At 37.7% G+C, this 15,606-nt stretch overlaps 1 protein-coding gene across 2 annotated transcripts in view; it reads right to left on the bottom strand.

The window, feature by feature from the left end:
* The window catches only part of ZRANB3 (zinc finger RANBP2-type containing 3), a 249,890-nt gene that overhangs the window by 81,250 nt on the left and 153,034 nt on the right, over positions 1-15,606 (bottom strand). For both annotated transcript variants that reach the window (XM_066279993.1, XM_066279995.1), the window contains 2 exons: positions 14,740-14,911; positions 13,158-13,274 (listed from right to left, as the gene is read on the bottom strand). In XM_066279993.1, coding sequence (XP_066136090.1) covers positions 13,158-13,274; positions 14,740-14,911 — 289 coding nt within the window. The remainder of the gene's footprint in view (positions 1-13,157; positions 13,275-14,739; positions 14,912-15,606) is intronic.

The raw sequence follows: 15,606 nt of genomic DNA, 5'->3' as shown, positions 1-15,606 counted from the left end.
CAATTTCATAACATTCCGATGTCTTTCCAACTTCTTCCACTGGTTACGTTAATAAAGCAATCAATTTTGTACTACTAAACCGTAGGCATGAATAAACCTTATTTGGGTGTTAAAAATGATAACACATAAAACATGCAGACTTTAAAATTCTGTATCTTCTCCATGCCTGTGCAAGGATGCTAAAAAATTACCAATAGAAAAACAGGTACAGTCACTAACTACTAAATTTATTCAGCTATCCTATGGGAATGACAGCTGAGTGCATGTACTCTGGAGCCAAACTGTTTGGGTTCAAATCTTACCTCTATCATTTACAATCTGAGAGTTCTTGAGCAAGACCCTTAAACTGTGTTTTAGTTTCCCAATTTATAAAAGGGAATAAAAAAGCACCTATAGCCCACAGAGTGGTGGTAAGAATTAAGAGTGAGTGCGTAAGATAAGTTTGGAATAGTGCCCAGTACATAGTAAACATTGTAGAAGTGTTAGTTATTATTATTACTCTATTTCCCCAGTAAATTGCAAGAACAACTTAAACCTTTACTACTTTCTTTGAAATCAGAACCTCTGCCTCAGCTCTCAAATTTTCCCCCAGAGAAAACAGAATTTATCATCTAGGAATTCCATGACCTTTCCTTATTTTTACTCGTCATAACTTCCTTTCCTTTTGTAACAAGGAAGATCTTTCTACTCTTCTCTAAGGCAAATTGCTCCACCTGTGATTCCAAATGTAACTATTCTGCCACCCCAAAATCCTTACACTGCTCTTCCTTTTTTCTTTTTTATAAATAAATTTTTATTTTAATGGGGCGACACCAATAAATCAGGGTACATATCAAAGAAAACATGTCCAGGTTATCTTGTCATTCAATTCTGCTGCATACCCATCACCCAAAGTCAGATCGTCCTCCGTCACCTTCCATCTAGTTTTCTTTGAACCCCTCCCCCACCCTCTCCCCCTCTCTCTTCTTCCCTCCCCCCGCCCCCCGTAACCATCACACTCTTGTCCATGTCTCTTAGTCTCATTTTTATGTCCCACCAATGTGTGGAGTCCTGCAGTTCTTGTTTTTTTCTGATTTACTTATTTCACTCCGTATAATGTTATCAAGATCCCACCATTTTGTTGTAAGTGATCCGATGTCATCATTTCTTATGGCTGAATAGTATACCATGGTGTATATGTGCCTCATCTTCTTTTATCCAGTCTTCTATTTTTTTTTTACAGTGATTAAAGCCTTTAAGCAAACTCTTGGCCAATACAGCAAGAATCCATAAAAGTGTAGTGTCCTTAACATGTTCACCAAGTCCAAGTTGGCCCCAACACCATGCCAAATCCCTGAAAAATGCAACCCAACCCCAGTTCAATGTGTTAGGAGCTGTCCCAAGGAGCAGGAGTCCAGGAAAAGTTGCTCTTCCTTTTGAAGTGGACATTTCAACTTTCATAAAGCCTTCTTCCGTTCCACATGGCCACATAGATAACATACTATCTTTTCCCTCCTCTAAAACGATAACATTATTGTTTTATTTTCACTTTATTCCTATTGACCATCTCCTTCCTAATGAACAGGAGGCAGACTGTGCCTGGTTCAGAGTCAGAGACCCTTTCCTAAGCAGAGGAACTGGCATAGGAAGAGGTGTCTCCAGCCTCACACAGTCCCTGTGCAGCAGAGCCTGTCGCAGCAGCCTCATTAGCTCTCACTGCACATTATAAATGAGTTCTGTCTGTTTAAGGAAACACAGCAAAGGGGAACTGCGCTTTGCGCATAATGAAACTGTGTTTGAAGCAATCTGCTTTCTGAAAAAATTTTAAGCTCTAAGGAATGCTGCTATTCCCAAAATAACAGAGAAACCTAAATTATGGGTTGGTTTAATCATAGAAAAATAACTGGCATTTCTCTTAAAATGGTTTCTCTAAAAATGAGATGTTGTAATGTTCCAGAAAATAGCTAAAAGTTGGTTAAACCATATGTACCATTTATATCTGTATTTTCCCTAGGAGAGTATTATACTGATCCTAAATCTAAGAAATCTGTTCATTTGTATTCACTCTATTCTCAATAAATATTAAAAGTGGTAAGAATAATGATATTAAAAAGGTAATTTTAATTAATTATCTGAGATCCTTTACTAATTGATTTTTTACCAGTAACATTGATTATTTTATGTTCATTTCCTTTTAGTGTTTATCATAATTATTTACTGCTTTTTATCATAATTAAACTTCTTTTTTTGTGTGTGTGACAGAGACAGAGAGTGAGACAGAGAAAGGGACAGACAGACAGGAAGGGAGAGAGATGAGAAGCATCAATTCTTCATTGCAGCACCTTAGTTGTTATTGATTGCTTTCTCATATGTGCCGTGACCGGGGGGCTCCAGCAGAGCAAGTGACCCCTTGCTCAAGCCAGTGACCTTGGGCTCAAACCAGTGACCATGGGGTCATGTCTATGATCCCATGCTCTAGCCAATGAATGCACACTCAAACTGGTGAGCCTGTGCTCAAGCTGGATGAGTGCAGACTCAAGCCAGTGACGTCAGGTTTCGAATCTGGGTCCTCTGCATCCTAGTCTGACACTCTATCCACTGTGCCACTGCCTAGTCAGGCCATAATTAAACTTCTCATCATTAAGAAATACCTAAAAAAGAGATCTCAATAATGTAATAACAAAAGTAAGGAGATAATAATAAGCATACTTAAAACTTAAACAGCTTCTATGTTTCAAAGAAGAACAAGTATTTAACCTCAATTGGCAGATCAGCTTAAATGTTTACACAGCACATGGATGACAAATGTCAATACCATAACTGTATGGTACTATAACACTGTATATAATAAAAATGATCATATCAATACGACTTAATTTGCTGACATGACCAAATTTTAAGCACTGGGACTGTATTTCTGTCTGCCTACAAGACACTGTAGGATATGAGAAAAAGAAGGGTGAAGATTAGAGAAGAGAAAGGAACCTATCCTGGAGCTCTATAAAACTAGAATAGATGGAGATACATTTGTCTAGAAGGTGTTAGACATAACTCTGCCTAGAGTAAAGGAAGAAGATAGATAACCCTCAGTGCTCCTTATAGCTCACTGTCCTCTAACCACAATTAATGAGCAGTGTTAAAATAGTCATATAAATGGATGTAGGAAGTATTCACTTCCTCAGAAGAGCTGACAAGAAAAAGATGTTATACTTTACACATTATTTACTATATAGTTATAGTCTTTTTAAACTTTTTTTTTTTTTTACAGAGACAGAGAGTGAGTCAGAGAGAGGGATAGACAGGGACAGACAGACAGGAATGGGGAGAGATGAGAAGCATCAATCATTAGTTTTTCATTGCGCATTGCAACACCTTAGTTGTTCATTGATTGCTTTCTCATATGTGCCTTGACCACGGGCCTTCAGCAGACCAAGTAACTCCTTGCTGGAGCCAGTGACCTTGGGCTCAAGCTGGTGAGCTTTTGCTCAAACCAGATGAGCCCGCGCTTAAGCTGGCGACCTCGGGGTCTTGAACCTGGGACCTCGGCATCCCAGTCCGATGCTCTATCCACTGCACTACCGCCTGGTCAGGCTAGTTATAATCTTTTAAAAATTACATACCATAAATAATAAAGGTATATGCCTCCAAAATAGCATATCCTATAACCATGATGGCAAACCTTTTTATAAAAACTGCCCACTTTTGCTGTTCTGGTCAACCTGGTCCCTCCCACCCACTAGTAGGTGTTCCAGCTTTCATGGTGAGCCAATCACGGTGCTGTTTGGTTGTTCCACTACCGCCCACCATGAAAGCTGGAATGCCCACTAGTGGGCGGGAGGGACTAGGTTGACCAGCACTGCAAAAGTGGGCGGTTTTTATAAAAAGGTTTGCTATCACGGTCCTGTAAGTAACTGTATACTCAAAAAATGTATTTACTTGAAAACTCATTTTTAGAAAAATCTTCTTACACGTCAAACAGTTCATATTTAGATAACTATCATTAGGTATTCATAAATATTTTTAAATTCTTCAATATAATTGTTCAAATGGTTCAATGAAGAGAAAAGTATTTCTAACATGATACTGGCACAGATCTTATTTAACAGGGGCTGGGTATAAACCATATCTCCTGTTTCTCCCACTTTCGATGAATGGAACAAACATCAACCCAGTTGACCAAGCAAGAAATATATATTCTACTTTTTCCCTCCCCTCCATATTCAGCCAACCACCAATGCACATAGATTCATCACCTTAATAAAATAACTCTTAAGTTATTCTTTTCTTTCCAGCTAAGATGTGGTACAGCCACTGCCTTGGTTTAGATCACCAGTGTAGCATCCCAACTGGATTCTCTGCCTACAGGCTTGTTTCTTCCAGTGCATTCTTCACACAGCTATAGTTCTTTTTCTAAAGCACAACTTGATCATTTTACTCTACTCTACATTAGATTACTTAGAACCCTAAGGCTAAATTACAAACTATGAAGAATAGCCTTCATGATATAGTCACTGCTTCCTATAATCTCCAGTCTAGTCTCTCTCACAATTCCTTCCTGATATTGTTTTAGCCATGATGATCTACTTTTGGTTCCCTAAATAAACCATTTCTGGTTAATCTTTGAGAGTTTTCAAAAACTATACATCTGTCTGAAATATACTCCATCAGTCTCATTGTACTTTACTTCCCCATTTTTGGTTAACTAAATCTTATGTCCCACTCCAGATGTCTTTCCAAACACTCTCCCCACGCCTCCACACCCCCTCCAAACTAGGAGAAGTGTCAATTCCCGTGTGCTTCCACAGTTTGAAGCACTAACCATAGTCTTCTATAGTTGAATGTTATTTTGCTGTCTTCCCCAACAGACTTAGATTCTTTGAGAGGTAGACATATCTCTTGTTCACTATGCCTTCCTGGCACCAGGCAATATCCCTGCCACATACTAAGCACTAAATAAATATCTGTTGAATTAGTCCAGAAAACAGCTAAAGAAAGGACTCTTCATACTAATTTGCATATAACATAGTAGCCAATTTATAATCTATGGTATTTCAAAAGTTCATTTACAAATTGGCTTGGGTGAATTCTGAACACATTTTTCTCACATAAAACAATATTAAATGTAGTTGAAAATTAGCTACTTTCCACAAAATCTATTTATCTATAATGTAGCTAAACTATTATTTACAGTTACTAAAGACTATAACTATTTAATATCAATAATGTTTCTGGGGGAAAAATGTACGAAGAATTCCAATTTAGTAATGCCATGAATTAATTATGTCTAGCTGCAGAGCAGAAATAGTTCCAATTTATGTAAGTGGCTGAGAATAGAGCTTCTAACAGGGAATGAAAAATAACTAAAAACTAGGGAATTGGGTGGCAAGGATTTGGTCTTCTGCCGTCATTAATCTTTGGGAACATGTTTCAATCTGGGGATGACAGACTTTTCATCGTTTTTTCATTCCTTCAAGAATCCTAGGAATTAGGTACCAACTTCCTACTGACTATCAACACTTCTGACTTCCAACAAGGGTTTCTTATAACAGACAGAAAATTATATAAAAGATTCTCATATACATCCTTTCCCTTAAACAACCTTCTGTACTTAGTATTAAGTACAAAGAAAGTTAAGCAAGCAAAGAAATAAAAATTAAGATAGCTATTAACTCCATGAAAAAAAGTTATCAAAACAAAAGAAATGTAATTATAGTCAACTGTGAAATGTTTAACTGAGTCATTATACTGTAAACAATGAACACTGATCAAAGCAAAAATTATAAGGGAAAATGAAGTATGGTAAGTGTACTGTAAATACTTTCTTCTAGCCTTTATTTTGCATTTACATTTTTATAAGTGTCTTTTGTACATCATACTTTTTTTTTTTTTTTTTTTTTGTATTTTTCTGAAGCTGGAAACGGGGAGAGACAGTCAGACAGACTCCCACATGCGCCTGACCGGGATCTACCGGGCTCGCCCACCAGGGGCAACTGCTCTGCCCACCAGGGGGCGATGCTCTGCCCCTCCGGGGCATCGTTCTGCTGCAACCAGAGCCACTCTAGCGCCTGGGGCAGAGGCCAAGGAGCCATCCCCAGCGCCCGGGCCATCTTTGCTCCAATGGAGCCTTGGCTGCGGGAGGGGAAGAGAGAGACAGAGAGGAAGGAGGGGGCGGGGGTGGAGAAGCAAATGGGCGCTTCTCCTATGTGCCCTGGCCAGGAATCGAACCCAGGTCCCCTGCACGCCAGGCCGACGCTCTACCACTGAACCAACCGGCCAGGGCCTTTTTTTTTCTTTTGTGTCAGAGAAAGTGAGAAATAGAGAGAGAGACAGATATGGACAGACAGACAGGAAGGGAGAGAGATGAGAAGCATCAATTCTTCGCTGCGGCACCTTAGTTGTTCATTGATTGCTTTCTCACATGTGCCTTGACCGGGAGGCTACAGCAAACCGAGTGACCGTTGCTCAAGCCAGTGACTTTGGACTCAAGCTGGTGAACCTTGCTCAAACCAAATGAAACCGTGCTCAATTCGAGGACCTTGGGGTTTCGGACTTGGGTTCTCCACATCCCAGTCCGACGCTCTATCCACTACACCACTGTCTGGTCAGGCTGCACATCATACTTTTTTAAACATGATGGTTTTAGTTTTGAGTCCCATTTTTTCTCTTTACTTTAAAGTGTGTGCTCTTATAGATGTTGAATTATAATGTTTTACACATGGAATTTATATAATTTATGAACTAATGTCATTTAATTAAGTTTAATAATTAAAAAGTATGTAATTTTGTATCCTATCTAAAAAAAATTACAACCCAAAGTTTGGGAATATTTTTATGTTGTATGCTATTAAAATTTAGCTTATATTTATGTCTTTGACACATTTCAAGTTAATTTTTATGTATGGTGTGAAATAATGGTCAAGGCTCATTTGTTTTTCTTAAGGATACCAATTTGTTCTAATATTATTTGTTGAGAAACTATCATTTCCCACTGACAGTTATCTCAATTTCTTTCCTAATATCAATTGACAATCTATGTAAAGGTTTATTTCTAGACTGACTTTTCTGGCTCATTAATATAAATGTCTCTCCTTATACCAATACCACAAAAGACTGTATTACTGCAACTTTATAGCAGGTATTTATATCATATAGTGAGTCTATCAACTTTGTTCAGAATTATAGTAAGTCTTTAGTGTTGCCTCATGAATTTTACAGGTTGTCAATTTCTACAAAAAAAATACAGGCATTTTGATTAGCATTGCATTGAATATATAAATTAGTTTATAGTGTAGTGGCATCATAGCAATATTGAATCTTTTTTTTTTTTTGTATTTTCTGAAGTTGGAAATGGGGAGGCAGTCAGACAGACTACCGCATGCGCCCGACCGGGATCCACCAGGCATGCCCACCAGGGGGCGATGCTCTGCCCAGCTGAGGCGTTGCTCTGTTGCAACCAGAGCCATTCTAGCACCTGAGGCAGAGGCCATAGAGCCATCCTCAGCGCCTGGGCCAACTGTGCTCCAATGGAGCCTTGGCTGTGGGAGGGGAAGAGAGAGACAGAGAGGACGGAGAGGAGGAGGGCTGAAGAAGCAGATGGGCGCCTCTCCTGTGTGCCCTGGCCGGGAATCAAACCTGAGACTCCTGCACACCAGGCCGACGCTCTACCACTGAGCCAACCGGCCAGGGCACAATATTGAATCTTTTGACTTGGGAACATATTTTACCTTGATATTTAAGTTTGCTTTACATTCTCCAAACAATATTTTGTAGTTTTCAGTGTATATATTTTGTCGAATTTATCCTAAAGTAGTTCATGTATATTGATGCTATTGTAAATTGAATTTTTAAAATTTTAACTTCTAATTTTTTATTGTTACTATATAGAACTACAAATGATTTTTGTATATTGAGCATAGGTCTTGCAACCTTAAAGTAATTCACTCATTAGTTCTAGTAGCTTGATTTTTCCTTGTCTTTCTAGGTAGATCATCAGGTTGTCTGTGAATATAGACCATTTTACTTATTCCTTTCAATCTGCATGCTTTTTATTTCTTTTTCTAGATTTATTGCACAATAATAAGAAAATGTTGAACAAAAGTGGTGACAGCTGTCTCTCTTGTTCCTTATATCAGGGGAATAGCATTTATAGTCTTTGAACATTAAGTATGAAATTAAATATATGTTTTTAATAAATGCTTTTCATTGCAATGTGGAAGTCCCTTTTTAGTCCTACTTTGCCAAAAGGTTTTTTTTTTACAAATTAATGTAAAATTATGTCATATGATTGAGATAATCATATGGTGTTCCATCGTTAATGTGGTGAATTACAGTAATTGATTATTATTTCTCTAACTGGATTTATTTATTTATTTATTTTTTATTTTATTTATTCATTTTTATTTTTTTATTTTTTTATTTTATTTTATTTTTTTCTTTTTTCTGAAGCTGGAAACGGGGAGAGACAGTCAGACAGACTCCCGCATGCGCCCGACCGGGATCCACCCGGCACGCCCACCAGGGGCGACGCTCTGCCCACCAGGGGGCGACGCTCTGCCCATCCTGGGCGTCGCCATGTTGCGACCAGAGCCACTCTAGCGCCTGAGGTAGAGGCCACAGAGCCATCCCCAGCGCCCGGGCCATCTTTGCTCCAATGGAGCCTTGGCTGCGGGAGGGGAAGAGAGAGACAGAGAGGAAAGCGCGGCGGAGGGGTGGAGAAGCAAATGGGCGCTTCTCCTGTGTGCCCTGGCCGGGAATCGAACCCGGGTCCTCCACACGCTAGGCCGACGCTCCACTGCTGAGCCAACCGGCCAGGGCCTATTTATTCATTTTTAGAGAGGAGAGAGACAGAGGAGAGAGAGACAGAGAGAGAGAAGGGGGAGGAGCTGGAAGCATCAACTCCCATATGTGCCTTGACCAGGCAAGCCCAGGGTTTCGAACCGGCGACCTCAGCATTTCCAGGTCGACGCTTTATCCACTGTGCTACCACAGGTCAGGCCCTCTAACTGGATTTAAACCTATCATCTTGTTAGTTGTTTTCTATTTGACCCAGTTCTTTTTTCTGTCTTCTTTTGGATTAAATTATATTTTTGTCTGTCATTAGAGTGCTTTATTGTATCCATGATATATACATTTTAAAACTTTTTATTTTGAAATAATTTTAGACATACCAGTGGTTGCAAAAATAATATAGAGTTTTTGTGTATCCTTAACCTAGCCACCTTCAATAATAATTTCTTATATAACCATATTATAATATCTATACCAGAAAAATTACATAGGTATAATGAGTTTTTCTATCATTATAATTCTACTGTTTTGAAAATATTAAAATGGTGTCAAGGGCATAAAAGAACATGAAATACCTGGAGATAAATTTAACAAAATGTATTTAAGAAAACTGAAAACACTGTTGGGAGAACTTAAAGAAGACCTAAATTAAAAGAGAGAGAGATACTCTTTTCATGGATCAGGAGATTCAATATTATTAAGAAGTCAATTCTTAATACCACCTCACCCCTGTTAGAATGGCTATTCAAAATGTAAGGAAATAACAAATGTTGCTGAGGATGTATAGGAAGGGAACCTTTGTTGACAGGAATGAAAATTGGTGCATTTATTAAAAAGAGTATGGAGGTTCCTCAAAAAATTAGAGCTAGAACTACCATATGGTCCAGCAATTCCACTTCTGAGTCTCTATCAAAAGAAAATAAAAGCACTAACTCAGAAAGATATATGCACCCCATGTTCACTGCACCATTACAGGTATTTACAGTAACCAAGATATGCAAACAACTTAAGTGTCTATCAATGGATGAATGGATAAGAAACTAGTATGTACATACAGTAAAATATCATTCAGCCATACAAAGAAGGAAATCTTGTCATTTACGACAACATGGACAGGCTTCGAGGGGCACTATGCTGAGTGAAATAAGTCAGAGGAAGACAAATACTGTATGATCTCACTTATATGTGGAATCTTAAAAAAATACTGGGCTCATAGAACAGACTCGTGGATTGCTACAGGGTAGGAGAGTGGGAGAAAGGGGGTCAAAAGGGACAAACTTCTAGTTATAAAGTAAATGGATCATGGGGATATAATATACAACATAGTGACTACAGTTAATAATATTTTATTGCATGTTTGAAAGTTGCTAAGAGAATAAATCTTAAGGGTTCTCATCATAAATATATAATGATGGATATTAGCTATATTATTTTGGTGATCATTTTGCCATATATACAAGTATCAAATCATTATGTTGTACACCTGAAACTAACATAATATGTGCCAATTATACTTCAATTAAAAAGAATTCTGCCAAATGAATCTATAGATTCAAAACAATAGCAATCAAAATTTTACATACTTAAGAAGCTAATTTAAACTCATAAAGGAAAGCAAAAGACCTAAAATAGATAAAACAATTTTGAAAAAGAATAAAGTAAGGATGAACACTATGTGATTTCAAGACTTGTTATAAAGATAGTCAAGCTACTGTAGTGTTCTATAAGGTTAGATGTACAGATCAATAGAACAGAATGAGAATTCAGAAACAGACCCACACATGTATGACCAATTAATTTTTTATAAAGGTGCCAAGAAAATTCAATCAGGAAAAAGCAGTCTTTCCAACATAGTGTTGCAACAACTGAAAATCCACAGAAAACCAAGAACAAAGCAAAAACAAACTGAGCCTCTACCATTACTTTGTGCCACATAAAAAATTTCACTCAAAATAGTGCATGGACCTACATGAATCACTTGAAGCTATAGTGCTTTCAGAAGAAAACATAGGAGAAAATCTTTATAAATTTGGGCTAGGAAAAAACTAATTAGAACTCAAAAAGCACGTGACATAAAAGAAAAACTGATAAGACTGTTTCAAAATTTAGAATTTCTGTTCTTTCAAAGACAATGTGAAGAAAATAAAAATGGAAATCAAAAGGCTTACAAGAAATATTTGTAAATAAACACAGATATGTTAGAGGACTTGTTGCTAAAATAGATAAAGAGCTTTTATAACCCACTATAAATAGGGCTTGATAAGAATAGATAGTTTTCAAAAGAAAATAGTTTAAAAGCACATGAAAACATGTTCAGCATCATTAGTCATGAACAAATAAAAATAACAATGAGATAACACTACATAGCAGATAGCTAAATTAAACGACTGATAATACAGCCCTGGCCAGTTGGCTCAGTGGTAGATAGAGTGTTGGCCCAGAGTGTGGAAGTCCTGGGTTCGATTCCTAGCCAGGGCACACAGGAGAAATGCCTACTTCTCCACCCTTCCCCCTTTCCTTTCTCTCTATCTCTCTCTTCCCCTTCTGCAGCCAAGGCTCCATTGGAGCAAAGTTGGCCCGGGCGCTGAGGATGGCTCCATAGCCTCTGCCTCAGGCAATAGAATGGCTCTGGTTGCAACAAAACAACACCTCAGATGGGCAGAGCATCGCCCCCTAGTGGGCATGCCAGGTGGATCCTGGTCGGGCACATGCGGGAGTCTGTCTCTGTGCCTTCCCGCTTCTCACTTCAGAAAACAAATAAAAATTAATTAATTAATAATAATAAAAAAGAAACACTGATAACACCAAGTGCTCACAAAAAATTCGGAACAACTGGAAATCTCACACATTTGCCTTTAGGAATGCAAAATGGTATAGCACTTTGGAATACAATTTGATAGCTTTTTATAAAGATAAACTTACATTTTCCATAGATCCAGCAGTCCCATTTCCAGTTATTTACTCAAGGATAATAAACAATGTCTACACAAAGGCCTGTACATGATTGATTGTAACAGGCTTATTCATAATAGTCCATACTGAGAATACTCCAAATGGTCATTGATTAGTAAAAAAATTTAAAGAAATTGTTATATTCAAACATTGAAATATTATTCAGCAATAAGAGTAAATAAACTAATGACATGCAAAAACATGGATCAATATTCAAAAGCTTCACATTAAATGAAAGAAGCCAGACGTGAGGCTACATAGTACTAGATGGTTCCATTTTTGTGACATTCTGGGAAATGCAGAACGATAGTGACAGAAGCAGATTGTGACTGCCATGGTCTAGCGGGGACACCCAAGGGAAATGACTGCAATGGTTCAAAAGGGAACATTGGTAATGTAAAAAAAATATGTTTTTATCTATCGTGTTGTCAAACTTCATCAAGCTATACATTTTAGAAGAGATTTCACTGTAAATAAATAATATCTCAATAAACCTCACTTTAAAAAATTATGTTATAAAATATTTCAGAATTGGAGAGGGATGACACTTATTAGCATGTTTAAGTTCTACCATGCTGGTGAAAACAACAATTTGATAGGCATATTGAGATTTAAAAACTCTTTAACACTTTCCAGACAAACAGAACATGAGCTCATCTATCTCTGTAGGAAACTAAAAATATAATACCAATGAAAAATAACTGACAAATAAAAAAAAGATTATTTTCAGTAATTATGTAGTAAAACCATAAAAAAGCTGATAATAAAGATGAACATATGCATGTCTTTTAAAATATAAAACACCGGCCCTGGCAGGTTGGCTCAGCGGTGGAGCGACGGCCTGGCGTGCAGGGGCCCGGGTTCGATTGCCGGCCAGGGCACATAGGAGAGGCGCCCATTTGCTTCTCCACCCCCCCTCCTTCCTCTCTGTCTCTCTCTTCCCCTCCTGCAGCCGGGGCTCCATTGGAGCAAGGATGGCTCCTTGGCCTCTGCCCCAGGCACTAGGGTGGCTCTGGTTGCAGCAGAGCGACCCCCCAGAAGGGCAGAGCATCGCCCCCTGGTGGGCAGAGCGTCGCCCCTGGTGGGCGTGCCGGGTGGATCCCGGTCAGGCGCATGTGGGAGTCTGTCTGACTGTCTCCCCATTTCCAGCTTCAGTTAAAAAAAAAAAAATATATATATATATATATATATATAAAAAACACCATCAAAGTGTACCGTTATATTGGAAAGGACCAATATATGGATGGGCATAATGGTGTTCTACAATATATATTATTATTTACTTTGAATATGTCTGAATTTTTTTCATTATAAACAGTTAGAAAAGTAAATGACAAAGACATGTTACAATATGAAAATAAGCTGCTTAAGTAAAAACATTAAAGTATATTAAATAATTTGTATCAAGACAAACACATAATGGCCCAGCAAATGAGTACCTTGGCAATTGCAGTTTGTTTAAACATGCGAGTAATCAACCCCATAATAGTCTCATTGGCAACTGAGTTTGGAGCTCTTGTTAATTTTTCCCACTCTTCAAAGCTGGTATTCAATTCCTACGTTGGAGAAAATAACAATGTTTAGAAATGCAGCATAAAGAACAGAACAATTAATGCAGCAATGAATTGCATCCTACCTAATATTTTTACCTATAAAGATATAAAAAGAAAATTCTCAAGGATGCCAATGTGTTCATTTAAAAACATCAACATGGAGGCAGGTAGGTCAGGTAAATGTTCACACCAATGACAGAACCTAATGACAGGCTGTGAGTGAAACTAAGCCCTTTGCTAACATCATAAATCAAATAATTACAGCTTCATCTTAAGGGCAAACATTGTGTAAAGTAAACATAAAAATTTAAATACATAAGAAAGTAGGGTAGTGAAAATGTATAGCAAAGTATTTTTATAAAAGATACGATTTTATTTAAATTAGCATAAAGACTTGGGGGACATTAGTTAAATAAAAATATAATATAATCATATATTTTTCTTTTTCTTTCTAATGCTAAAATAGTAAATAATGGAAATTGGATTATTTTTCCAAAAACAAATTACTCAATGTTTACAGAATGCTTACTTGAAGATTTCAAAATAAAACAATGCAAGGTTATGTCCAGATTTGAAGAAATTTCAGAGAATATGTAAGAACTACACTACCCAAATATATATAAAGATTTGGTAAAATACAATTTGGCTTTCTGCTATGTTTAACTTCACATCTTACATGATCACAGGGTTTAAAGGTTTCAAGAACAGGGCTGTAAATTATTCTAAAAGACAGCTATTCATACTTAAAAAAAGAAATCCTAGAGGAAGAGACACAACTTTCCTCGCTTAATGCCCTGCAGATACTTAGAATTCATAATACTAAATCTTTGCTGTAATTGAAGTACTTTTTTCTATATTCAGCATATATATATTTAGCTTGAAAGAAAGAGAGAAAGAGGGAGGGAGAGACAGAAAGGGAGAAAGATTAGAAGCATGAACTCTAGTTGCAGCATTCTAGTTGTTCATTGATTGCTTCTCATACGTGCCTTGTCTGGGGGGGCTCAACCTGAACAAGTAACCCCTTGCTCAAGCCAGCGACCTTTCGGCTCAAGCCAGGGATCATGTTGATGACCCCACACTCAAGCTGGCAATCCCGCGCTCAAGTTAGTGAGCCCATGCTCAAGTCCGCAACCTTGGGCTTTTGAATCTGGGACCTCAGTGCCCCAGGTTGATGCTCTATCCACTGCACCACCACTGGTCAGGCAGAAATATACTTTTTTTTTTTTTTTTTTTTTAGAAATATACTTTTTAATTACTAGGATACTGAATCTTTTCAAATTATTAACAAGTTTAAATTCTTCCTGCTCTCTTCTTGAAATAATAAGAAGTCAATTCATATGCTCTATTAGTTTAACCCATTTTAAGAAAGCAGACTTTTTCTTCTGTAAAATATGAAATATGCACAATCTTTCTTACTGTAATTTAAAATGATTTAAAACAAGACTTTTAATCAAATAAGGGTTCTCACCTTGGCTGCTGCTGCTGGAATATCGAAAGGAATACGCTGTCTGATTTTAGGGGGCAGCTGGGTTAAAACTTCAGTCTTTAGTCTTCTAATCATTATGTCACTTAATAACTGATGGAGTTCATTAAGATTTGATGCCCCTTTACAATCCCACTGAGGCCTTTTACCAAAATATCTGTTAATATGAAGAAAAAAACATGTAGCAAAGCTGAATGCTAGAATAAGAAAACAATTTATCCAGTATGTTCTTCCTTTCAATGTTAAAAAGCCATGACAAGGTCTTTGCTGTTATTTTTGAATGCAAATTTGTTTCAAAAAGCCCAGCTTAAGAAATAGTAATGAATAAGATTATACATAACTCTCAGCTATGAAAAATATTAGTGTCTAAACGTACTGATTATACAGAGTTCATGCAGACTGGGATGAACTGGTAACTGACTACCACTGGCATTTTCAGTGGGCTCACACATGGCAGGCAGTGTGTGTAGCAGATCTAACTGCCAGTACCCCAGCCAGTCAATGACAACTAGACCACCTAAAACACTTCCGCACCTTCTGTAAGGAGAGGAGATACTATCTCACACTGCCAGCAAAGGAAATTACACACACACACACACACACACCCAGAAACCCACTATGAGAAAGAGAATGGGAAAGGAAACATGAGAGGATAAAACGCTTAGAAGTCAATCAGGTACAAGTGGTTGCTGACTTGGTAAAAAGAAAACAAGGAAGCCACAACTTAAAATGCTTGCAAAAGGTAACCCCACACTCAGCTGGCGAGCTGTGCTCAAACTGGTGACACTAAAGTCCAAGGTCGTTGCTCTTATCCACTGTGCTAACCACCAGTGAGGCAGTAGTTCATCATTT

The sequence above is a fragment of the Saccopteryx bilineata genome, chromosome 5, assembly GCF_036850765.1.
Source record: "Saccopteryx bilineata isolate mSacBil1 chromosome 5, mSacBil1_pri_phased_curated, whole genome shotgun sequence".
Lineage (NCBI taxonomy): Eukaryota > Metazoa > Chordata > Mammalia > Chiroptera > Emballonuridae > Saccopteryx > Saccopteryx bilineata.
Note: the sequence above shows the minus strand (reverse complement) of the source record. Positions and strands in the feature narration are given on the sequence as shown.